The 26,113-nt window shown below is 38.8% G+C and overlaps 1 protein-coding gene across 1 annotated transcript in view; it reads right to left on the bottom strand.

The window, feature by feature from the left end:
• Positions 1–26,113, bottom strand: part of SANBR (SANT and BTB domain regulator of CSR) — a 580,153-nt gene that overhangs the window by 129,875 nt on the left and 424,165 nt on the right. Inside the window, exon 3 of the mRNA XM_044060133.1 lies at positions 13,744–13,930. Within this exon, the coding sequence (XP_043916068.1) occupies positions 13,744–13,930 (187 nt within the window). The remainder of the gene's footprint in view (positions 1–13,743; positions 13,931–26,113) is intronic.

Genomic DNA, 26,113 nt, shown 5'->3' with positions numbered 1-26,113 from the left:
GCTTTCATTGATCTGTTCTTGACTCATGGAGTCAACAATTGACTGATTGGGTAATGTAGCTCTGGTTTGTCTCGACAGAAGTCTCTGAGCAGGTGAACCAAGATGTTGATCATAAGGAATATTTCTGAGATTCAAGAAAACATCACTATTGGCTCATTTAGACTTCTTAAGTAGCTGCTTTGCACTTTGAACTGCGCGTTCTGCCAAACCATTTGATTGTGGGTACTCTGGACTACTTGTGACATGAGTAAAGTCCTATTCTTCAGCAAATCTTTTGAACTTTTTATTTTATCTAAGTGTTCAGTAAATCGTTTTTTCCTTAAAGGTTCTACAAGAACAGAAGTTGGTCTGAACAGACATCTTTATGGTAACTGATATTTACTGCCAGAGGTTGTTACTGAGTCTGTTTTATTGTTGTTTGACTTTGTTTGCTTTAGTGCTCAGTAACATTCATTTCACTGCGGTGTTTATCTATTCTACTAAATCTTTTGAACTGTGTGCCTTTGTCAGAAATAACTGTGTAGACCTCCATGAACAACAAAATGATGCTTCACCTTATTAATGACAGTACTAGATGCTAGGTTAGGAAGCAAGTCAATCTCGAAACAAACTGAATAAGAGAGTCTACTAACACCAAATAATGTTGACCATTCCACTCTAAGATATTGGTGGCAACTGTCAACCAAGGTAGTTTCAGAATCTGGTTAAGCTGAAGTGGTTCTTTCTGTTGATGAGGCTTAGTACTATTACATACTGAACAAAATGAAAGTGCTCTCTCAATGTCTTGTGACATAAAAGACCAAAATACTAGTTCTCTCACCTTTTTTTGTTAGATTTGGTTCCTGGGTGACCACGATGCAAGATTGTAATGTACTCTGGTTGCAAGGACTTTGGAACAATTACGTTTGGACCTTTCACAATACCTTTTGTCAGAGAAAATCTCATCACTGTATGGAAAATAAGCGTGCACTTCTTCAAGTAAACTAGATTGCTTTATCAGCCATCCTTGACTGAAAAAGTGGTTGAGCCTTTGTAAAATTGGATCTGTACTTCCATAACTTCAAAATCAATTGACCGAGTACCTTGATTGCCAGTCTGTTCAGTGGTACTTCTGGGTGATCTGGACAATGCATCAGCAAGATAATGAAGTTTGCCTTTCTTTTAGACAAGATTGAAATTGTAGTTTTGCAATCCCAGCATCATGTGTTGCAGTCTGGCTGGAGCTGAATGCATTGGCTTTCTCAGAATAGTGACTAATGGTTGGTGATCTTTTCCAATCTGGATCGGTCTACCATAAAATATAATCATGGAACTTCGAACGTGCAAACACAATTGCTAAAAGCACTTTCTCAATCTTGAGTATACTGCTTTTCAGTGTGGGTAAGTGTTCTCGATGTGTAGACAACAGGTTGATCCTCTTGTAGAATGACTGCACCAAGACCACATTTTGAAGCATCACAGGAAAGTGACTGGTTTGTGAACATCATTGTATCTGAGCATTGGTGGACTAGTAATTCTCGGTTTCAGGACATCAAATGCTAGTTAGTGTCAAACAAAGACCAGGATATATCTTTGTGTCAGCTCTCTGAGTGGCGATGAAAGTTGCCTCAAGTCTGGAATGAACTTGTCTAGGTAGTTGACCATGCTAAGAAAACGTTGCAGGGCTTGAACATTGTCTGGAGCTGGCATCTTGAGAATGGCTGTTTGTTTTGTAGGGTCTGGTCTTAGGCCTGTACTCGTGAATAAATGACCAACATAAGGAACTTCTTGTAGCCTGAATTTGCATTTCTGTGCATTGAGCTTAAGATTAACTTGATGTGCCCTTTCTAGACCTTTTCTGATATTTCTGTCATGTTCTGCTCTTCATCACGACCTCCTACTAGTATGTTGTCTACTACAATAGCAAAAGGAAACCCAGAAATAATTTGCTACATTGCACGCTGAAAGACTTCACTTGCAGAATTTATCCCAAATGGCATTCTCAAAAATCTGTACCTGCCAAATGGAGTACTAAATGTAGTGAGCAATGAGGATTTTTTGTCAAGCTGAATTTGCCAAAATGATCTCTCTGCATCTAAGACAGAAAAAATAGTTGTATATGGCATTAAGGCTGCGACTTCGACTGTGCACATTGTCTGAGGAGGTCTTTTTAGTGCTTTGTTCAATTTTCATGGAACAATACATATTCCAATGTCATCTGAGCTTTTCTTATGAGTTAGATATCCATTCAGTTGGAGTTTTCACTGGACAAATTACACCTTGTCTTATCATTCCATCCTAACTCAGCCTTGACTCTGTCCTGCATGGCTATTGGAACTTTATGTGCTGGCCTGATAACTGGACTGACATCTGGGTCTAACTTCATGGAGTACACAGCTGGAAGTTTGTCTAGTTTGTCTTCGAAAAGATCAGCACAGGTAGAAAAAATGTTCTGGGCAAAATCAGACCTGTGGTCTTTTAAGCTAACTTGATGGACATCCCTATTAAATGAAAGCAATCCCATTTTCAAACAGTCTCTGAGTCTTAATAATGACTGGACGTGCGTCATAACCACATAAAAATAACAAGTCATAGCTTTTTCTACTCTGCTGCAAGTAACATGAAAGCACTACTGAGTCTTCGATTTGAATTTCTTCACCTCCATCACCACAAGTTTTGCACACCTTGCCAAATCAAGCCTTTCACCTTTACACACTCTAGCAAATGTTTCTGCAGACATAACACTGCACTTAGAACCTGTGTCAGCTTTGAGCTCTGTGGGTTTGCCATTTATCTCAGCTGTACAAAATACTTCATTCTTTGCCCTTAAATCTACTGCATTGACTGTGTCATGAAGCACAGACACACCAACATAAAAAGTAGGCTTGTCACAGTCTAACTGATCAACTCGTTTCTTAAAATCTTCCCTTTTAATCAAAGAATATGGGTCTTTTGATTTACATCTGTGGCACTGTGACCAAAAGGTAAACATTCTTCCCTTTTAGGTTAATGGCTACTATAACTGGCAATGACACTAGGTTGGGGCCCATGCTTTGAGTTTGCTGACTCATTCTTGTGCTTCACTGAGACTGTGCGAAGTCTGGAATTTGCTAGAAAGTCATGGTGTTTATGAGTAGGTGTGGAAGGGGCTACGGCTGCCATGTGCTTGGGCCTGTATCTTCCACGTACTGCATACTATCAACATGAGCTTTACCACTGTGCCGTCTAGAGCTGCTCTCATTTGTAAGCATACATGTGTGCTTTTCTGTGAGCATGTATATCTGACAAATCTCAGTGGCCTTATTCAAAGCTAAATCACCATCACAAAGCAAAATCATTCTCACAGCATCATCTTTATACCACATACAAGTCTGTCTTTTATCAACTCATCCCTTAAGTCACCAAATCTGCATGTTTTAGCCTTATTTCTCAGGTCAGTTATATATACTGCAGAGGTTTCACCAGTCATTTGCTCCCTTGTGTAAAATAAGTGCCTTTCCTTTGTAACGTTTGTCCGGGAGTTACACATTTCTCTAAATATACGTTTTAAGCACTCGGGGTCCTCCCTTGACTCAGCTGGAACAACAAAATTGATGACTGTCCCCCTCTCCAGTATAGATAGCAGGTGCATACACAAATGGACGTTCCCTTTCTATGGCTTCTAACTCACCTAAATTAAGTAGCCTTTGTAGGGTTATCTTTATCAAAAAATGAAGCCTGTATGAAAATGTTGCACTCTTGCTCAAGCACTCTCCAGTTCTCAGCAATATCACTGTCAAACACGAGTGCACTGGGTTTTTGAAATCCATCTGCCATGCCCAAAAAGTATGCATAAACACACTGAAAATATGGCCCTTGCAATTCTGTATGAGTAATCTCCAAACTCTGGATCCCACCCAGTTCAGGTTTGTAAAAGGCAGATCATGTCTTCTAAACCTGATAGACTTCTTTGAAGTAGTCACCAAAGCCATAAACAAGGGTAAGGTGGTTCACACAGCCTATCTAGATCTTGCCAAGGCTTTTGACACCATCCCCCACTCTGGAATTATAGATAAACTCACTAAACTAGGTATAAATCCCTGTGTCACAAGATGGGTTGCCAACTGGCTCACTGACAGAACCCACACTGTGAAAGTAGCAGACTCCAAATCAGACTTCAGACCAGTGACAAGTGGAGTACCACAGGGTTCAGTCCTGGGTCCTCTCCTGTTTGGCATCTACTTCTCTGAAGTACAGGCTAACACGGAAGGTCTTTGGCTAATGAAGTTCACAGATGACTGCAAACTAGGAGCCATAATCGAAACTCCTAACGATGTGGACATCCTACAAAAGGGCCTCACTGAGACAGATGCCTGGTGTCAAAGCCATGGCCTCAAGCTCAATGCCAAAAAGTGCATAGTCATCCCCTTTGGTAAAAACTCTGTACCCATGAACTACAACATAGGCGGTAGTATACTTAACACCGAAAGTGTGATAAGAGACCTTGGGACACAGGTGGACAGTAGTCTCTCCTTTGATAATCACATTGCCACAGTAGTCAGGAAATCCTTCTACGTGGCACACATCACAAAAGGTTTCTCATCCAGGAAAAAAGAGGTCATTGTTCCCCTTTACTCATCACTCATTAGACCCATCATAGAGTACAACGCCCCTTTTGGTATGTGCCTCACAAGACATCTACAACAACTGTAAAGGCCGCAGAAATACCTCACAAAGAGGATTATCGGCCTCAAACAAATGCCCTACGCAGACAGTCTCAAAAAACTCCAGCTTTACTCCATCGCATATCGCCTACTCAGAGGTGATCTTTGCCTAACATACAAAGCTATGTCAAGCCCAGAGCTGTTGGACATGCTCCACTTGAAGAGGTCCCCATCCCTCCGAGCTACACGCTCTAGCGACCTAATCCTTGTCACTACAATAAACAGAACATGCCGGAGGGATAGATTCCTGTCCCAGAGACTTCCCATACTCTGGAATAAACTACCTATTTATATCAAACAAAGCTCCTCATTAGCACTCCAAGAAAAATCTTGATGATTGGATAGGAAATAGGAAATTCACCCCGGGATCACCTCTGTGGCTCTGCTCGACAGTCGCACAAGAAAATTATTTTCTTGAGTGGCAAAATCCAGGGTACCTTTTTGGCTGGGCTTGTATAGGCCCCAGGGCCGATAGCCTAGTACCTACCTATGAACCTATGAGCAAACTGTTCTGAGAGCTTGTAACATTCAAATGCACAATAAACTCCTCAAAATACTTTACTTTGCGAAATATGCTCTAATGGCTGTACCTTGCAAAATAGCTTTACTGTAACACTGCACAAACATGCAAACACTTTATACACTTCAGATAACTTGATATATCTTTGCTTAATATGGAAAATGTGGTAGTTTCCCCTTATTTTACTCATTTTATGCAAATTCAGACTTTATTTCTAACATTTTCCAAAGCAATTGAATATTTTTATCAATATTGTACATATTGGTTTATGCAAAAATTATTTAGAATGTTCTGCATGCCTCGTTTCATATTATGTGAAAGAAATAGTGCTGATCAAGTTTTAATGCCTGAAATTCATTTCCGACCTGTTTTACAAAGTATACACATTTTTGGGATGGTCCACTGCTGTATATTCCACCAGTATCTGGATAAGTGTTTTAAATTATTTTCGCCAAGCAGTTTTAAACTTCATGCCCATTTGGTATGCCGGTTCTGACTTCAGGCCCTTTTAGATATGCTGCTTCTGGTACCATGTTCCTTTAGACATGCCACTTCAGACACCATGTCGCTCATTTGTCTCTAATACAAATAATGAGAAGGCTTGGCATTTCTTTCAGATGCTTTAATATATACAAACACATCAGGATGGATAGCAGCATCTACAAACAAACTAGTTAACGGAGCTTACAAACATGCATGCTTAAATCGCAACAGCTAACTACAAAATGGCAGTCAGGCTAGCATGTGCTCAGTATTTATACTCTAGTGCAAGCCCTTGGAAAGCTTTTTAAAGGTATATACACACACATTGATCTGCAGTTAGTTTACGATGACCTCAGTTGAAGGGATATTTTAAAGCAGCACAGTTTAAGCTCATACACATAACAAAAGCTGAAAGTTACAATTCAAAGTGGAAAGGGATGATGAAGCAGGGAAGAAATTCAAGAAATAAGGAGGGAATGCAGATCCTTAAGGAGAACAGCTATACAGAATATTATATTCTTAAAGTAGTTTTTAGAATACTTTCTGCTAAACCAACATGAGAATGGAGAAACGATATTCTGCCTAAAAAGATGACTGCAATTAGGGGTACAAAGAATAGGCAAGAAGGGACAGGAATTTAATGGAGAAGACTGACAAAAGGAACAAGGTATTGGGAATAAATAACCAGAGAGTAAAAGGTAATATGGGAAGAGGCCAAGAAGACATCTGGACTGCAGGCTAGAGACTGCCTTCCCTATAAGGGACCGGTATCAGAAAATAGGCAAAGAAAAAGGGATAGGGGAATCCTAAGTGAAAGACCTGTTCTGGTAAAGTTTTTAGCTGAATCTAGAACTGAAGCTACTGTTAAAAAACAGCAAATTAGCACGGTTTATAAAATATTGCACAAAAACTACAAGAATCAGAGGAGATTACAAAAGATTTGGAAGAGAAACTGGATAAGCAATTCATGAGGAAACAATGGAAGGGAATATGTATGGCTCCCAAATATGCAACAAAATCGAGAATATTTAGGATTTTGCTTGGAAGTGTTTGCATAGGTATTTTATACCCCAAGCAGACGCCAAAGAATTTTTCCTCAGGCAGATGGCAAATGTTGGAGTGATGGAAAAGAAAGAGGTAAAGGGGAACATATGTTATGTGAGTGCAATGAGTTAGCAGCTTTTAAAAAATCCTTACAGAATATTCTGTCAGAAATACTGGGTGAGCAAATAGGTATAACTAAGAAACTGATTTTTTTTTGAGCTGGGAAATCTAAAACTGCCTAGACATAAGTAAGGCCTTGTTGAGTTTAATTCTGGTGGCTGCCAAAAAAGTAATCACTAGAAAATGGAAATCAAAGTCTAAACCACCCATATTTGAAATACTGAGTACTGCAACACAGATAAAAGAACTGGAAGCAATAGCTTTAGAAAAGGGTAAGAGCAAATTACATAGAAAAATGGAAATTGTGAGAATATAAGCAGAATGTTTTGTAGGTTGAGTGAGGCTTAAGGGTAGGTGGGGACTGAGCAATTTATGTAAAGTTGAATAGATGATTGTACAGGATACATGTGATGTATAATGTTCATAACTTATATATTAATACAGACTGTATATTTATGTGTAAGTGATAATTCAATAAAGATCACAAATCTATCAAAAAAATAAAGGGTGCAGGCAGGCAATTATTTCTCCTCTTGCACATGTCCTCAAAAAACTTGCCCAAAACTTTCACCATTTATCAGCTAATGCAGACTGGTAGAATAAAGGCAAACAAGGCATTTATCAGGCACTCAACCGTACCACAGAGGTAGCCTTCTGGTTTAGAAGCAAGGGTGACAGAATTAAAGACAATGACAAACCAGTAAGGATTGTCTGAGCAAAACCCCAAAACACTTCTCAGAACCTTGTGAAAACAAAGGGATTGTGCTAACAAAATTAGGTTTTAAAAGTTTTAGATTTTTAAACCAGTGCTGGAGTTCTTCAAAGAAAATCAAGATGTCTTCACACGTGGTGAGGAAAGAAATGGAGGACAAAGATAATACTCTACCCTAGGTTAAGAGTCAGACCAGCCCAAAGTGAAGACAAAGAAATACTGGGCTGTTCTATTACCTGGATCACAAGACTCATCTCTCCTGCAACCACACGATCTCAGAGCTCAAAAGGACTTACCAGGATACTGATCCACAAGGAACTTTAGAATCCTCGTCCAGCAGTCCCATGAAGCGTTTAGCTCTTGTAATTAAAATATGAATAACCCACAGCCGAGCAGAACATTTACATGTAACCCCCAATACAAAAGGGAGAAAGGTGCTAAATCAGGGGTAAATTTGTGGTTTCCTGTCCTTTCATTCAGATTACGGTTGAACAGAGGAAGGGAAAAGATTAAGTGGAAAGGTAGACTATTTCAAACAAAGTAGTACGCGATACATACATGCCGCTCCAACATGTTTTATTTATGTTGCAGAAGAGATTAAGATCTCTTTTGCAGGTGTTTATTCCACCATTGGACTTACAGATATGCAGTAGCTCAAACAGGATAGAGTTTCCCCGAGGCTCTGTATTTGAGGCATAGATCACCTGTCAATAGACTATCATATTGAGAAGAGGGACAAGCTTTTGAGATGATCAGTGTAGTTTTTATGATTTAGGCCCTGGAGTTTCTTGGCGAAAAATCACTTTAGTCATTTAAGTTGTGTTAAGTGTCTGGATTAGTATATACTGAAGGGGACATTATACTCAATGATTGGTCACTCTAGCAAGTGCTAAATACAGTGAAATGATCACATCTCTGGATCTAAATGGCAAACTCTTGCAAATAAGGTGTGCAATGAAAGAGGATTTTCTTTCAATATAGTGTATCCATGGCAATCAAATGACAAGTCTGTAGTCCACTTAGGTTCGCATGTGTCTCATTATCAAATCAGTTCAGAAAGATTAATACTGTTATGCTGTTCATCTTAAAGACTGAAGATATTGAGGAAAGATGCTGATAGCTTGCCAAGATAAAAAGATGTGTAATTTATGACAGTCTCCATGAAGGCTCTGAAATCATCTGGAGGAAGAGGGATTTCCATGGCCTCCTTTGTCAGGTTGATGAAATCAGAACGGGATGTACTTTAACTTATTTCGTATTCTTAAACAGCTTCTGAATTATGGAAAATGGGAGAAAAGTAAACAGACAACCATAATCTGACTGAAAAAGAGAACGTATGCACTTCCTTGTACACAACTTTGCAAACTGTCAACTGTCCAGTGAGGTAAGAAAACGAAGATGTATTCAAGGATAGCATCACTTATGGAATATAGCATTGAACATATCTGTGGATGGTTAGCCCTTGTGCAGTGGGAGAACAACTGCAGTCTTCCAGTTTGGCACAAAGCCTGTTTACAGGCTGAGGTTAAATAGTGCTTCTAATGGACCTCATAGTTCATGTTTCATGCTAATAAGGAGGAATCTCAGGAAATTATTGGGGCACATCGAATGCAGTATTCTTGGACTTGGGAGTGCTTCAAGGACCTGTTCCCTAGTGGTATTTAGGATAAAAAAAATAAATTAGCTTCCTCATTAGCTTCCAGTCGTCCCTATCCAATTACACTGAAAGTACTGAAAAAAACTTCATACAATTTCCAACATTCAAGCTGTATTCCCTTTTCCCATTCAGGCAATCTTTACCTATTCAGTTAGTAATCACACTTCTAGTTTACATAAGTTATATAATGCACCCAATGTAGATGAGATAAGAACTTCCCATCACGTTACAAGTGCTTATACTTAGCAATTCCCTTTTAGATTTAAAATTGAACTATTACCATATTTCACTGAGAGAAAACATTTGATTAAAATGTAACTATCACATTCACTAAATATCAGCAAAAAAATCATATTTACCATCCATTTAATTTTTCCTTATTCAAATGCTAAGCATGATTCTAATTCACCATTAATTATACTATGGATATACTGTGAAGAGTGTTGCCATCTCCACTCTGCAGAAGTGCACCTTTAGAATTAGATGATTAACATATTTCACTGAAAAAAACTAAACGGGTAGCAGTGCAACAAACATTCCTTATACATGGAATTTACTTGGATAGTAATGTCCATCATCACTTCACATTACCCAGTTTGCTTTGCTGCACCATGTGTGTTTTTCTATCTCTGCATCACACATGTTCTAGAAGCTCCCAAATTGTCATTCTAAAAACACCTCCACATTTTAATTTAGTCAAGGCAAAACATTTTACTGCTTCCATAGGTTCCATGGTATAGGTATCATAGGACATGTCGCAGGTATGCCAGTCAACAACCAGGTACTGGGATTCCACATTCAATAAAGGCATGCTAGATCACCAAAAGAAAGACCAACGTAAAGTGCTGAAGTGGAGGTGGGAAAACCCTAGAGCATTTACTACTGCCTTGACAGTCCTACAAATACATACTTCTTTGTGGTAATATAATTCCTAGTTCATGAACATAACAAATAAATTCCAAAAGATTCCCATCATACATAATCAATGTCGAAAACAAAGGGAGTGTTAATGAATGAACGTTAGCATGAACTACTAGCTGTGTGGAGTTTGTTGACTAAATGTCACTCACTTGAGGATGAATCCAAGCAGTTTTCCAAGTATGTAAAATCAGACACTCCAGAGAAGGGTACTAGGTAAAGATGAATAACATCAGCATATAAGTGACAAGAAATACCCTTCATCATCACAATTTCACTTAGCATTAAAATGTACAAAGTGCATCATAAAGGTGCCAAAACTGAATGCCAAAGTCATCACACACTACTACACAGGAGCTAGGGCTTGACACCACACGCCAAGTATGACTTGAAAGATAAGACACAAACCAAGCCAGGACTATACTGGATTGGCTGCAGTACACCAGTAGGTATTAAACTGGAATTCCATGATCACAGTGCCAAAAGAAACAGCTCAAAAAGGACCATGACTGAATACCTTCATCATCAGGAGGTAATAGACCATGCAAATGGGTGTAATCCCTTTGCTGTATATATCTGAATCCAGATGGGCATGAATCCAAAAAGTCATAAACAGCCTTATCTGTTGTTTTATGTGCAGGTGTACTCCCATCAACCTTTTTACAAAGGAAAATTTGAAGAAAGGGGTAATAATTCTCCAGCAAATTCACATCCAAAAATATCTGAAAAATCAGAGCAACCAGTGTCTATTTTACAGAGGCTAGAAACATCCCAGTTCTCAATAAGGATCAAATTATACAAAGAATAAGTAGATACATTTACTTGACACAAGCCTTACTTAGTCTTGTAGGGTCAGGATCTAAGTCACAACTAGTTGGGTGCATAGCTGTAATAGTGTCTATGACCTTATAATTTATATATTCAAACTTTGTCCAGCAAAAAAAATAAATAAATAAATAAAAAATACTTAAAACTAGCAATGCTCAATGGATGCTTCCCAAGGAAAACAGCACCTTATTGTTGCTACACAGTCCACAGCAAATTGTGCAGCTTCCTCACAAATGTAAAGGGGAAAAAGCTCTGAGGTCAAACAGGCTGGGCTGCACTGTCTATCAACTTGAAAGAATGTAGCTGGATGATTAATTGTGGTACAGACCTCTTTACATACACACATTCTGTTTCCAGGGAATCTTAATCGGATATAGAATATAATATTCATCAGAACAAGTCTGCCATGGACTATCCTATTGTTGCTCAAACCAGCCAACCCACTGACTGGAGCTCAGTTAAACTAAAACTTGAGTTGAACTATAACCTTGGCTGCACAACTGCAATGGCAGCCTGATCCAGAGTGCAGGTAATGGCACAATTATATGCCAAAAACGGCTCTCCCAGACCATCTACACTGACCTCAAGCCACTGAAAAATGAACATCTCTATATTTTACCTGCTCTGTGCAAGTCTTAGATTGAAGAGAATGGAATGGCAAACCCAACTGGACTAAGTAGTGGTCCAACCACATCCCTAGTTTCTGGACAGAGCTAAAAATTAAGTAAACAGAACATCTAAACCTGGGGTCACAATGGAAGTAAGCAGATTCTCTTCATTATACTTAAGAGCTCTATGGCATATTCACAGGTCTCACGGTATATTCAAATAAATCAAAATCATTTATGACTAACCACCTGGGAGATGTATGAATTATGTCAATGACAAAGTCTGAGAACTCTTGCAGGAAACCCCATGGTAGTCTGGTAGACAGTATACAAACAAAAATGTATTTCGTGCCTGCTCAAGTGATATAAGGGAGGTAAGTTTACCAGCATCAACCTTGGTCAATTCCAGGCCAGATGAACTGAAAGGCACCTACTACCTAAACACCTTACAAAATCAATAGTGTGCTTATGCTTGGCTGTATATATAATTCAAACTTTTAAGGGCTCCTTTTACAATGTTTTTAGTTATCATAAAAAAAAGGACAAGACTGGAAAATATCCCAAAAAAATGAAAATACTAAAAAAAACAGAAAAGAACAGAAAGACAGGTTGACAGACGAGATCAGACAGGAGGCTCCATGGGCTATGATGTTTGCAGATGACATTGTGATCTGTAGTGAGAGTAGGGACCGGGTTGAGGAGACCCTGGAGAGGTGGAGATATGCTCTAGAGAGGAGAGGAATGAAGGTCAGCAGGACTAAGACAGAATATATGTGTGTGAATGACAGGGAGGATAGAGGAATGGTGAGGATGCAGGGAGTAGAGTTGGTGAAGGTGGATGAGTTTAAGTACTTGGGATCAACAGTTCAGAGTAATGGTGAGTGTGGAAGAGAGGTGAAGAAGATAGTACAGGCAGGATGGAATGGGTGGAGAAGAATGTCAGCAGTAATTTGTGACCGACTGTTACCAGGAAGGTCTACAAGAGGTTGGTGATACCACCTATGTTGTATGGGTTGGAGATGGTGGGATTGACAAAAAGGAAGGAGTCAGAGCTGGAAGTGGCAGAGTTAAAGATGTTAAGATTTTCACTGGGTGTGACAAGGATGGACAGGATTAGGAATCAGTATATTAGAGAGTCAGCTCAGGTTGGACGGTTTGGAGACAAAGTCAGACAGGTGAGATTGTGTTGGTTTGGACATATGCTGAGGAGGGATTCTGGGTATATTGGGAAAAGGAAGCTAAGGATGGAGCTGCCAGGTAAGAGGAAAAGAGGAAGGCCTAAGATAAGGTTTATGGATGTGGTGAGAGAGGACATGCAGGCGGTTGGTGTGACAGAGCAAGATGCAAAGGATAGGAGGAAATGGAAACACATGATCCGCTGTGGCGACCCCTAACAGGAACACCCAAAAGAGAAGAAGACGACGACTAAAAAAAAAAAAAACACAAAATACTAAGACACTATGCTGTTAAAAATTTTCCAGTATAAATGAGAGATCAACAGTATTCAGAAATTGTTTGGAGAACTACAAAGAACGAAGTACAATGTGAAACATTAAAGAAGCCTTGCAACACCTGTCAGTACTTTGGCAAGTGACCTGCTGTGGTCCTTCACAGAGAAGACAGCCAACACCTTTAAAAATCCATTCAAAAAATGTTATACTGAAGGCAGGTATATCCATTTTAACAATTATTACATTTGACTTCCCCAAAGAATATCTCCAGTTGTGAATTTAAAAACAATTTAATTTAGGCTGATCAAATAGTTCCTTCCGCATCTCTCCCTTTATAGACTACTGCCCATTAGAATATAATTTGTAAACTAAGTATTTTAACTTAGCACCACTTTATAAACCTGCATTATTCTGCCTTCCACCTGCGTTAACCGGGTTCATGTCATTTGATCGACAGTTCATTTGATCGACAGTTCATTTGGTCGACAGTTCATTTGGTCAACAAGCATTTGCCCCCTTCCCCAATGTTGTGCGACCCTGGAGTTGATATATATAGTTAGGGGGGGTGTGGGGGATGAAGCCCCCCACCTAAAATGCTTGTCGATCAAACGAACTGTCGATCAAATGAACTGTCGATCAAATGACATGAACCCCGTTAACCACATCAAATATTTAACTCGTCATACCAGTCTGACTAAAATCATGCTAGTTAAGTCTTACCTGTTACAGAAATTCCACAATGAGTAATAGATTGATCAGTAGATTCTTCCTGTGTCAGTAGAGTTGCTTTAATGTAAGAAGCTAGAGTCTGTGTAGGGCTTCCTTTGTTAACCATAACTGGAGTACACTGGTTATCAACAGGAGATAAAACACCATTGTTCTTCAGTTCTTCATATCTTCTGGAACACTGCAAATAATTTAAAATTCAAATAAGCTACAACCAGCTTAAATTTTAAATACGATTCCTTCTTGACAGGATCCAAACAAATTTTCAAATAATTTTAAATACCAAGAGTAGGAATAAGGAAGGTTACAAAACATTCATGCACATTCCTACCAAAATGTTACACAACCTTCCTTTCTGAACTGCCCCACTGTGTAACATTTTAACATTCCACAAAATTTTTTTAAGTACTGGCAATTTACATCTGATGTGTAATCTAGCAGATCATGACCACAATATGATTTGGCATTAAATTAGTTTATTTTTCATTTGAACAAGGTACAGTAAAATAGTGAGAAAGATGCTAATGCTCAGAAAACTGAAACCTTGGAAAGCACAAAAGGAAGCATATGTATAAATCAAAATTGAGAGTTAAAAATCCTAAGGATTCCTCCCGTCTTTTCTGATTTTGAGACAAACTGCAATGATAAACACAGCAATGCTTCAGTAATAAAAGGTATCATGCTGTCATACATTTTCTTGGTGCACTAAATCACTTGCAGCATAAAAAAGGGAAAACATGAAGGGTGACAGTATATATTATTGCAAGAGTCTGTCAAATGTGTACTTCTAATGCAAGCACATATTAAAATATACTGTTTATTGTATGAAATCTGGAGAAATTAAGAAAATGGGATGCAAGATAAGACAAGAAAAAGCATGGCCAATAAAATTAAAGTCTTAACATAAGTTCTCCTTTTAGAAGCAATGCAATGCACAAGTGGTGTGTAGCAGATGTAAAGACTAAAATGTATATTATTAAAATATATTACAATTTATATTACAGCTTTATACTTTCAGGACCAAATACACTTCTGCGCAAAATGTATTTATTTTATTTATTTAATATTTGTTGACTAGGAAAGTCTGACTAGGACAGAGCCTATTTTTAGCAGAGGCCTGGGAAGAAAAGCTCTAGATGCATGTTTTTGGAATGTGGGAGGAAACCAGAGTATCTGGAGGAAACCCACGCAAATGTAGGAAGGACATGCAGACTCCACACAGAAGGCACCCCAGCTGAGAATTGAACCAGAAAAACTCTTGATGTGAGGCGACACTAACCACTGTACCACTCAAAATCACTAGTGTACTAATGTCCAGCAAAGTGCAGGCGTTTGTGTTAGTAATTTGTTAAACTTGCTAAACTTGCACCAAAAACATTTGTGCAACTGGGGAAAATGAGTGTATAAATCCCAGCCACTACCACCAAAAAATCCGGGATGAGTTGGGATGGTTTCTCCGTCCACATGGTTGTAAGCCAATTAATGCACAAGGGGGATGTGCACTGCTGCCATGAGTGAGTAATTGCACATGAGCGTGCGCGCACACACACACACACACACACACACACACACACACACACACACACACACACACATATACACACACACACACACTCTCCAGTACCAGCACGATCTGCAATAATGTTATCACAAGACAGACTTCCATGGAAAACCAACACCACAAGTTAGTGTTCATTATTGTGCATCCTCAAATAAGTTTATCCTTAAAACTATCTCTGAATATTTAAATGGCAGTATTTAGCTTAGAGGACTCGCTCTTCAATAGGTGGACTATAGTCAGTATACCAAAGCAATATGCATACCCTTAAGTTCATAAATAAATCACCACCCACAATAATTTAAAACAATTAGATCAACAAATAAGCAAATAAATAAAGTAATGCATTCCACTTGAAAAGCAAATATGCCATCAGGAATAACCCTGCACAACAAATATAAAATAAAGGTTCTGAACAGCAAGATAAGCTATTAGCAAATTCTAGACCTTAATGAATTTTAGCAAAAAATATAATGTGCTATGCCGTTAGCTTTCAAGATCAGAAAACATGCAAAGTTCTAGCTCTCTCTAAGCACATTCCAATGGGAAATTCAAGCAACACCCCCAGCTAACACTTTGTCAAGAGTACCAGAAAGTACTTCTGTTGGCTTCACTGTTGACTTTTGGAAGATCCTTTCATTTTTAACATACTTCTGGAAAGAAGTCCCGATGAGATAATATCCTTTGACACAGAACCGTAACGTCATAGAGCATTATACTTCATTTATTGCAGATGTGCACACTGCAAAATTAATTTCACTTTCAGACTGCAGGATATTCCCACAGTAGGAAAGGAAATCAAATCTACTTTGCACTGATAGTTTCAACTCCATCAGTGGCAGGATGAGGGCCTACAGGTACTTAATCAGCTTACCCCATAAAAAGTTTCTAAGACATTGAAGATTCTCCCCCTTAATCCTCCCCCAATAGTTGTAGACCCCATTCTCCAGATCTCACAAGCCCTTAAGTTGGAGCAACCAAGAAGGAACAAGGTTGTTGTTGTGTCTTTCGGCTTTTCCCGGTTAGGGGTCGCCACAGCGGAACTCCGGTCCACTAATGATTGGTAGTTGATTTTTACATGCCGAGATACCAGCCCTGATGCACAACCTTCAACGAAGGTACGCCCATTCATGCATGTCGCCACGCAGAAGACGCTCTAGTTGAGAATCGAACCGGACAGCGTCTTATTGTGAGGTGACAACGCTACCGCAGCACCACCACCGCGGGTCCCAAGAAGGAACAAGGTACTTCAGCAAAAAGCTCCTAGAGTACAATGTCCAGTACAGCTGTAAATACATGGCAGAGGTGAAACTGCCAATACATATCTATCATTACAGAAGGTAGTTAATGTTTATATCTGCCATTGGGAATTTCACCTGCATTACCAGCAAGACATACTCTCAAACTAAACGTCTAGGGTCAGATCACAACAGAATACCCCAGATGATCACAGCTGCAAAAGCTGCTCTTGGACTTGGAGGGAACAAATAATTCATGATGCTTAGCAAATGTATTCAGTGATGTCCATGTGGCAAATGCACAAATTTCATCCACTGAAGAATTCTAGAAAAAAGTTTGAGAAGGTAGGCATAGCCCTAGTACTATGCGGACTAGAGGCCTAAGAATGAAGCCTTCCATATTTTTGGTAGCAGAAAATTATGCAGCAAGAATGACAGGAATAAGCTGTTACTTTTAATACTCTTAAGCTTAACTTTTTTTTTTTTTTTGGGGGGGGGATAAACTGTTGAGAATCCTTCCTTATAAATTTGATTCTTTCTAAGTACATTCTCAACAGTTCTATAGGCATTAATTCAGTGTAGCAAATATTCATCCCAACTTGAGTAACCAGGGAAAAAAATGAAAGATCTACTGATTTTTTTTTTACACAAAATTCTGCAGCAATTTTAGGAATAAAGGAAGTACAAGTTCATAAGTAGACCCTATCCCTATGAAAGATACAGTGTGGATGATTGCACAAGGCCTGCAACTCTGAAACCCTTCTTACCAAACTGATGGCTCCAAAATGGAGTTTTCCAAATAAGGAAATTTTTAATCTGCCGAAGATGGTTCAAAAACAGGACAGCTTTGCTAAGTGCAGATCCCCTAAGGAACAGATTTAAATGAGAGGTATCAGAAAGGCCCCTCATACAAAACATCTTACAATCCCTGAGACAGATCAAGGACAAGGAGTTGGTGCCTTAATGGAAATTAGAAATGGCAGCAAAATTAACTTTAAGACAAGGGAAAAGCTCAGAACCACATCAAAAATAGCATCAAGATACTCCAACACACTAGGGACAGGAGTAGTGAGAGTACTGGAACAGCTTCAGTTTTGCATTCCATTCCCCAATCTTTTGCTAATGTTCTTGTTCAGAGTTTGACTAATGTCACATCTAATCACAGCAACGTTCATCATTGTCTCCAATCTGTTTCCTAATGTAGACCACCACCAGTATGAACAGCAGCAGGCTCAAAACCAAACCCTGATACAGAGGGGTTTCCACTGGAAGTGGATGTGCAAATCCGAACACTGTTCATGCTTGTGTCACTGGGTTCTTGTACATAGCCTGCACAAATTCACCAATGTTTCTGGAACTTTGAACCATTGCAGGACTGCCCAAATCAGCTTTCTTAGAACCTTGTCATATGCTTTCTCCAAGTCGAGGAATGTCTAACTGGGCATTCCTAACCTCTAGGTTCTTAACGTTCTGTCTCACTGCAAACATCAGGTCAGCTGTGCTACATCCTGATCTGAATTCAGACTGTTCACTTCCCATCTTACTTTCTACTACACTAAACTACACTAAATATTCCTTTATCAATTACCCTCGCCAGAACTTTCATGCAGTGTGGCAGGAGTTTGATACCTCAATCCAGTCCATAGTTGTGAATTTGTTCTTGTACATAGACACAAGTATGCTTTATTCTCCAGTCATCTGATAAATACCTTTCTTACAATACTGCTATAAATACCCTAAGGAGCTATTTCTCCCCTAACTTATCCAACATCTCAATCATACCGGTCATGACTTTGATTGACCTTGCTGATTTCCCTTCCTTCATTTTCCTTAGTGCTGCTCTCACTTCTTCTAAGATGGGAGTCCCCTTCTTTCATTGTAGGTAGTGTCTGGGCAATACAGCTTCTGGGAACTTTTCTTCATGCAGAATCTGCTGAAAGAACTCCTTCCACATGCCTCCGATATCCTGGAGACTGGTGAGCAGGCTGTTGCTGGCATCCTTTACGAGAGATGTCTGATAACTACTTTCTTTATCCTTCCGTCTTTGCCTTGCAACCTGATACTTTGTGCCAAATATGGAATCACTTTCCAGAAACTGGCAGTGTGCCTCTGATGCCTGGTTATTTACTAATGCAACTAGTCTTAGCCAGCCAGTATTCCATTTAGCCTGGCCCATTTTTTTATATCCTACTTTTTCCTGCACTCCTCCTCCTCTCCGATTACTTCCTGCACTTCTGCATTCCACCACCAACTTCCCTACCTGACTCTGCTGTTCTATAGTCATCACACATGCTGTTTTGAGGTGCTGCCATTCTTCAACTCTATCCAGTTCCTCTTTTCTTGAAGTACTAAAGCCCTGAGAATTTCCTTGAATGTGTACTTTCTCCCCAGATTACTTCCAGGTCTTCAGTCTAGTCTCTGTTGACCTTCGCTGCAAACAGTGGTCAGCGAAGACTGACTGTGGCAACCAGTGGTTTATGCTGTTGGCCGACTGTTTCACAGAGGATGGCTTTGCAATCACTGATTCTACCCCAATGCCCTTTCCTTACTATAAGAAATACTTCCTGAGTTACATGCTGGTCACTCCTGTACATGATTCTTATAACTGTCACTTTTGTTGAACCATATGTAAGCCACCACCAAGCTATTTGCCAGGTAGAAGTCTAGAATGACTTCTAGCAGTCCACATATATCCTGTAGTCTGTCCAGATAAGTGTATTCAGATCATCCATTATCAACACCAACTCATGATGTCCTGCTTTATCAAGTAGGTCCTGCAACTGCTGCCTGAATGCACTCTTTTCCTGGATGTCAGCAGCTTTGGGCATGGACTGAGATTATGAACACTGTCTTATTCTTACACTGGAGTTTGTCATGAATCTGTCACTGAGACTGATGACATCCCTCACTCTCTTCTTGAAGCCTCTCCATCACAATTCCCACATCATTTCTGCTCTGTCCTCCTCCTGAGAAGTACACACTAGAACCCAAGCCAAGTGGCTTTGCTGCATTGCCAATCCATTTTGTCTCTAGAATACAGAGGATGTCCATCCTCCATACCATCATGTCATCTACTTCCAAGCTGTGTCCTGTCAGTGAATATACACTTAGTGTAGCAATTATTAGTTCATGTTTAGCAGGTTAATTGGTTTTACATTGAGCTTTCACTCAACACAGCTATCCCAGATAACCGAAACTGGGCAACTAGACACTGGGTGGACAATAGCTTATTGACCCAGTGCTAGCCAACACGGACACATAGGCCACTCCCACCATTAGCACTGGTCCCTGGTGTTGGTCAGAGTAGGCCAGGTCCTGAAGAACCAGATGAAAACATTGCTGTAAACCCTAGCATCAAGGACAAGGCTGAAATAAAGTCAAGATAAACAAGAAACACTTCAATTGAATAAAAACAATACAAAGACAGTTTAGTAGTGTTTAAAACTTAAAACATAAATGCTTTCGTCCCACATAAACTCAAAAGGGACTTCTTCAGAACTAATACACTTATTACTAAAAACAATTTATACCCAATGTCACTGCTTAAAACCACATGATCAAATTAACCACTCAAACAATTCATTATAAGATTTAAAATGCCAAGCCAAAATTAAAATTAACCAGTTTTGAAAGGTCTAATAAAACAAATCAAATACAAAAACCTTAGACAATTGTCAATCCATCTAGAATATGTTGAAAAATACATAAGAAATGCAAAAAAAATACAAAAATAAATCGGGATATGTTTCTGGCTCAGTTATACTTTTGCAGCCCTTAGTTCAAGACCAGTGTAATCACCAATGCTACATTCCCATCTGGAATTAAAGACACTTAAGGCATAATTGCCAATACAATTATTGATATTCTAAGGTAGTTTCCCATGCCCCACCTCTCATATCCCTTTTCCACCATCTCCAACATACAAAAAAAAACAAATTTTTGTAGTTTTTACAAATCAAAGTGTGTTTGTAAAAAGTATTTTTTTTACTGGTGTTCTTAATGTCATAATATTTACATACCCTTTTTTTTAAGGGCCCTGTCCATCTTAGCAACACAGAACACTTCACGATCAACACATACCATGATATATACTAAAACAAATGTGCTGCAATTCCATACTTCAAGGTTAAAGTGTAATCAGTTCTGATAGTGATAGCAGTGGCTTCTAAAACATATTTAAAATAGGGGCAACACCCACATTGAATATCCCACTTTTCTCAATATTCTTAAGCTTATGCCCATCAAACTTTTTAAAGGTCAGAGTAGGCCAGGTCCTCAACCCACTCATGACCGGCAAATACTCATGCCCATTTTAGCAACATTAATCATGAAGATCAAATCACCTAGAGACTTTTTTTTTAACACTGTCAAAGGGTTGGCCCTGACATGATGTGCACTCTGTGATCCAGGTTCTCCTGTCTAAGGAGTATGGGACACCACAGCTGATGTCCAGAAGGTTTGGTATATACAAAATTTTCCCTTGATAGGAATCACAGTGTCTGTGCTACTGCCTAAACTCCATTCTTCAGAGAGTTTAAGGTGGAAACTCTCAGCATGTTTTTGGAAAGTGGGAGGAGCCCAACAAGGAAAACATGTAAACTACATAAAGGCATTATCCACAAGTCAGACTCCAACCTTGTACCTTGTGCATGAGAGGCGAAGACTTTGAACAATATGCCAAGAGATAGAGCTCTTCAAAATGTCACATGCCAGATCCAAAGACTGGTACTCAAAATCCCTCCCACCCTTAAAATAAGTATCTAGGATGGACTGTCCAAGCTCCTCATAATGGGAGACGACCTCTTCCAGTCTATTCTGTGCAGACAAATACCAAAGACTGGTACCCTAGCCACAGTGTGAGTGGGTTAAGTCACAGCCCATTTTAGATGAGACAGACTGAGTTCTGACTCCATAATATTAAAGTCCAGACTCAGGAAGTGAATTTCTAAGATATGGACTATTGGATAGATATTTGCATTGCTTACAAAACCTGCATGAAACAGTGCCAGTACTAATGTCAGAGCTCTTGTTGCAGATTTTTTTTCTTTGTTTTCTATCAAATAGTCTACAAGGTTAGCATTCTTTTGTAAATAAAGTAAGGTATACCATACACATATTTCAGTAAGTCAGCATTTCCCAGGAATATTTTCTAGTTAATACAAAACAGTTGGCAGTAAACACCACTATGGTTTACAACAGTAATGGAATAGTTTATGTTACCACTTGTAACACATTTGAAGCATACTATGTAGTTAAAACAGACTAAATTATTGCAGAGAATATATGAGCATGTGCTAGCCACAAGAAAGAATGACCTAAAACATGCACTATTTAAACATTATAAAAATTATACCAATTTTAAGAGGTTTTATTTTTTGTATTAGCCAAAATTACATTTTTAACATTACAAGGGTATGTAAATAACTTACTGGAAATTAGAGACGTGTGTTGGCATTAGGCTGACTCACTGCAATTGTGGTATGAAGAGCCTTGGCCAGTTCCACACTGCCTAGCTGTGTGCCAATTGGTCAGGAGTTGATCATGCATGAAGTATGTATGCACCTCCCAAAGGCAGCTGTGGACCTTTTCAAGGCTGCTGTGGGGAGGGATGGGCTAACACATAATGGAAAAACACTCCCCGGTATATGATGCAGCACCAGAGTCCTCAATCTCCTCACTAGTGCTGGACATGGCCAGAGTAAAACCCTGTGGAGCTAAGGTGGGTCCAGTAACCAGTGAATGAGGACAGCAGCTGGTGACAGATGCTGGTCACCTCTGTGGAACAAAAAATGTCCAAGATTATTTTGCACACAAAGTAGGTTCAGTAAATAACACTGCTACAGTACAAACATGCCCCTTCCCCAACAGTGCCACCAGCTACATCACTGAAGCACAGCAAAACCTCCTTATCATTTGACCTTGGAATAAGTCAACTGCTAAGATAGCTGTATGGCAGTAACAGCATTAGCATTAGGTAGTCAATCTTTAAAAAGCAGAAGAAATAGTTGAGATATCACTAAACCTAAATGTTGAGCTAACCTTAAGGTTACCACCGGTCCCTACTTGTGTGGGACAGTCCGTCCCTCTTTGGGCAGTTGTGTCCTGCGAAAAATTGAAATGGTAAATGTCCCGAGATCTTAAGACAAAAATATTTCCAAAGCTTTCTTTAATAGTTTCATAAAACAGTCATCTTGGATCTGAAACATGTAAATATTATATAAACTAGCATAAGCAACTCAAATGCTACAAGAATAATATTTTATGTTGGCAAAAAAGTGAAGTCCTGTCCTTTGCACCAGCTGTGGGTATGATTTGTACTGCATTATTTCATTTTTCTACAAAAAATGCCTCACTTTGGGCATATGAAAAGGTGGCAACCTTAGCTAACCTTAGCTCCAGATTTATCAACTGGTACTGAACATTGGTTTGTTTAAAGAAAACAATAACATTGCGGTTTCTCATTTTTTAAAACCCATTTGTACTCACAAAAAAGACCATCATTAGATTAAGACAAGGACTTTAATCCAGACATTCATCTATGCAAAGGGAAAACAAAATATTTGAATTCTACATATATTATAATCAATGCACTTTTAAATCCCCACCCCCACCCCAGTAGCCCACGATTACAACCTATCAACTTAAAGGGTCTTTTGTCTAGCCTGTCTGCTCTTTTCACATTTTTAGTTTTAAGAAATGTAAGCATTACAAAGAATGAGAAAAAGATCACTTGTTTCCTTTAGTATCTTCATCACATACAAGTCACTGAAAATACTTTACTATATAAACATGCTATTTATATCATAAAATATTTTATACAAGTACTGATAAGAACAGAATTGTTTTACTTACAGTTACTTCTATACCCTGTTCCTTTTTTCCTTCTTGGATCCTTCCAAACATTAATGACATGGAGTGGGTCATTTGGCTGTCAGCCCCCCATTAAGTTTAAGGTAAACAAAAATCAAAACTTTCTCAGCCACTTTTTCTTGTAAAGTCATATTTCACAAATATGATTAAATTAGCGAGACTATAAGCATCAATGTTGGTGGGCTTCTTCCTTTTCATCTCCATCTCCTAACCCCCAAAGTCTGTTTCAATTCCAAGGTATTTCTGTTTTTTCTTGTCAACTCCTGTTTTTTTTTCTGCCTGAAGTGTTTTCCTTTGGAACATTGGAAAATGTTTCACTGCCAAAGTTTCTTTATGAGCTTTACCACCATGAGGAGAAGTAAAGTCCCCTTCTGTTCGATGGATCATCCCTTTTTGGCCAAACATTTACATTTACTCCTTAGCCTGTTCTGCATCAAAAAATGACTTTGATCCTCCAGAAAAATATTCTAAAGACCAGCTGGATACAGCAGCTTGAATCTCACACCTTCCTCTTGACATTCCATGATTGCTGGGATTCATTTGTTTATCTTCTGTGTGGTGTACAGTAAATAATCATTTTCCACAAATACTCCACATCCTCCAATTAACATTTTGCCCTTATGTCACAGTTTTGTCAGGATCAACTCTTTCTGATGTTACGACTGCATCTTTACTAATACAGGCTTTGGCTGCTTTCTCGTATCCAGGTTGCAGCATGCATCATATACCAGTTCAGTTACTTACGCTTTTATAAAATGAATACAGTATGTTCTTTCCAAATTCTGCGGTACAGCAGAAAATCGCAGGTTTTCTCTGCATGCTTGGTCCTCTAACTCTAGCATATTTTGAAACAGCTCTTCTTGAGCAGTCTCATACTCTGCCAACCTTTTCTTCATTTCGACCTGAAATTTTAGTAGTTTTTCAGTTCATCTGAATAGCCATTTAAAGCTTCTTCTATTTTTTCCAACCTTTTTTATTTGTGTTATATAGTCTTTCAAGGTCTTATTCATTTTAATCAACTCTGAGCACAATTTTTTTCCTCTAAATTACAGGACAAAAGATGAGGCTTGAACTGTTCTTCCCCATTCAGTGTTCTCTTCACCATTTTTAGTTGGTTTTCTTTCAACTCGCAAAGTTTCTTCTTTGCTGGCATCCAGGCACTGTACTTACTATCCAGTAACTGAATTTTTACTAAAACAGGCAGAATTACTGGTCTTTATCTATCAGTTTCCTTTTTCATACTAGGAGAGTTGAAATTAAGCTATTGATCAGTGTGCAGTCATCTTGGAAATGTCTGCAATATCATTGTTATACTGAGGACTTCTAGCTTTAACTTTCATTCTGTCAGGATTCTATGTCTACTATAAGTCACATGGCAAGTTATCTGGAATATATCTGTGACTGGATGGTCAGTAATTGGCAAAAAGTTAACACATCCAAGATGGTGACAATGGTTGCTCATGCAACTCTTGGGGATTTCTCCTTGACAGTATTTTCCTCTCATACTTTCCAAAGTGAGTCAAACTGAGCTTTGTGCAAAAGGTGTGGGATATAGGAGGGGACTGCTGACAACACGCCATGACTGAAGGACTATATCTAAGGTATCATACATCTGTTTCTGTCTTTGTAAAATTTCCCTCATTCCTTTCTTCTGTCCTCCCTAAAGGGGTAAATGCACTTGTGCCCTTCTGGGTGGACTACAAAGCACTATATACCTGGAGCTTCCATACAATAACTTGCCTATTTGCAACTGGTGCAGAACTCTTCAGTTGGGTTACCGACTGCTGTACAGTACTGACGTACTATACCAGCTCTTTACAGATTGCACTGGTTGACAGTGAAACAGTTAATATGCAAGGTTCTTGGTTTGATTTATCTATTCCTACATGGCTTGGGTCCATCTTATCTATGAAAGCTTTTGTCTTGGTATTGGCAGAGTTGATCTATGCACTTAGTAGCTGGACTTTGTTACGATGGTCGTGATCTGTGAAACTTGATACTTAAGAGAAAAGAAAGCATCCCATACTCTTATCAACCTTAAGCGTGCACTTAAAGCACACCATTTTGAGCTGGTATAGTTTAATCCATTCTGCATTTGTACGAGTATTCTACTTGCTTAATGTTACGGTCTATTCACATGTAGTATTTTATTTTTGCTTATTTGTAATTTGAGTTACTTAAACGGTATTTATTAAATGCATTTTACTGTAATTTTGTATATTTTTCTATTTACTCAACCTCTCTTCAGCCTCTCTTCTTGTTTTACTGTAATGTTTTAAGATCATTTGTGCAGTGCTTGGTTACAGGTATTCAAAGGTGAAGATGAAAAACAAAACACTTTACTTGAAATAAATAGAATTAAAACATTTTGTAAAATCAAATATACAAGCAATTATAAATTTTCACAAAGAAAACACAAAACAAAATATTTTTAAGTAAATGAATGGCATACAGAGCAGTGTAAAAGTGTAGCTGGCCCTACCCTAGAAGCAGTTACCTCCAATTTGAAAGTCTGTTCTTGCTCACTCACTCTCTGCTCTCGTTCCATTTGTACCTCTTAACAGATCATTGAATGTAGCTTGAGTTCTGTCCAGGACTGTAATTTACCTGCATAGTCCAGGAGTTATGGAGTTAACTTTATTTGGCTAACAATGTAATTAAGAGTCCAAGGCAGTACTTCCTAATTTTCATCAAATAT

This window comes from Protopterus annectens, chromosome 1.part2 (genome assembly GCF_019279795.1).
Source record: "Protopterus annectens isolate FY-2018-M chromosome 1.part2, PAN1.0, whole genome shotgun sequence".
Lineage (NCBI taxonomy): Eukaryota > Metazoa > Chordata > Ceratodontiformes > Protopteridae > Protopterus > Protopterus annectens.
Note: the sequence above shows the minus strand (reverse complement) of the source record. Positions and strands in the feature narration are given on the sequence as shown.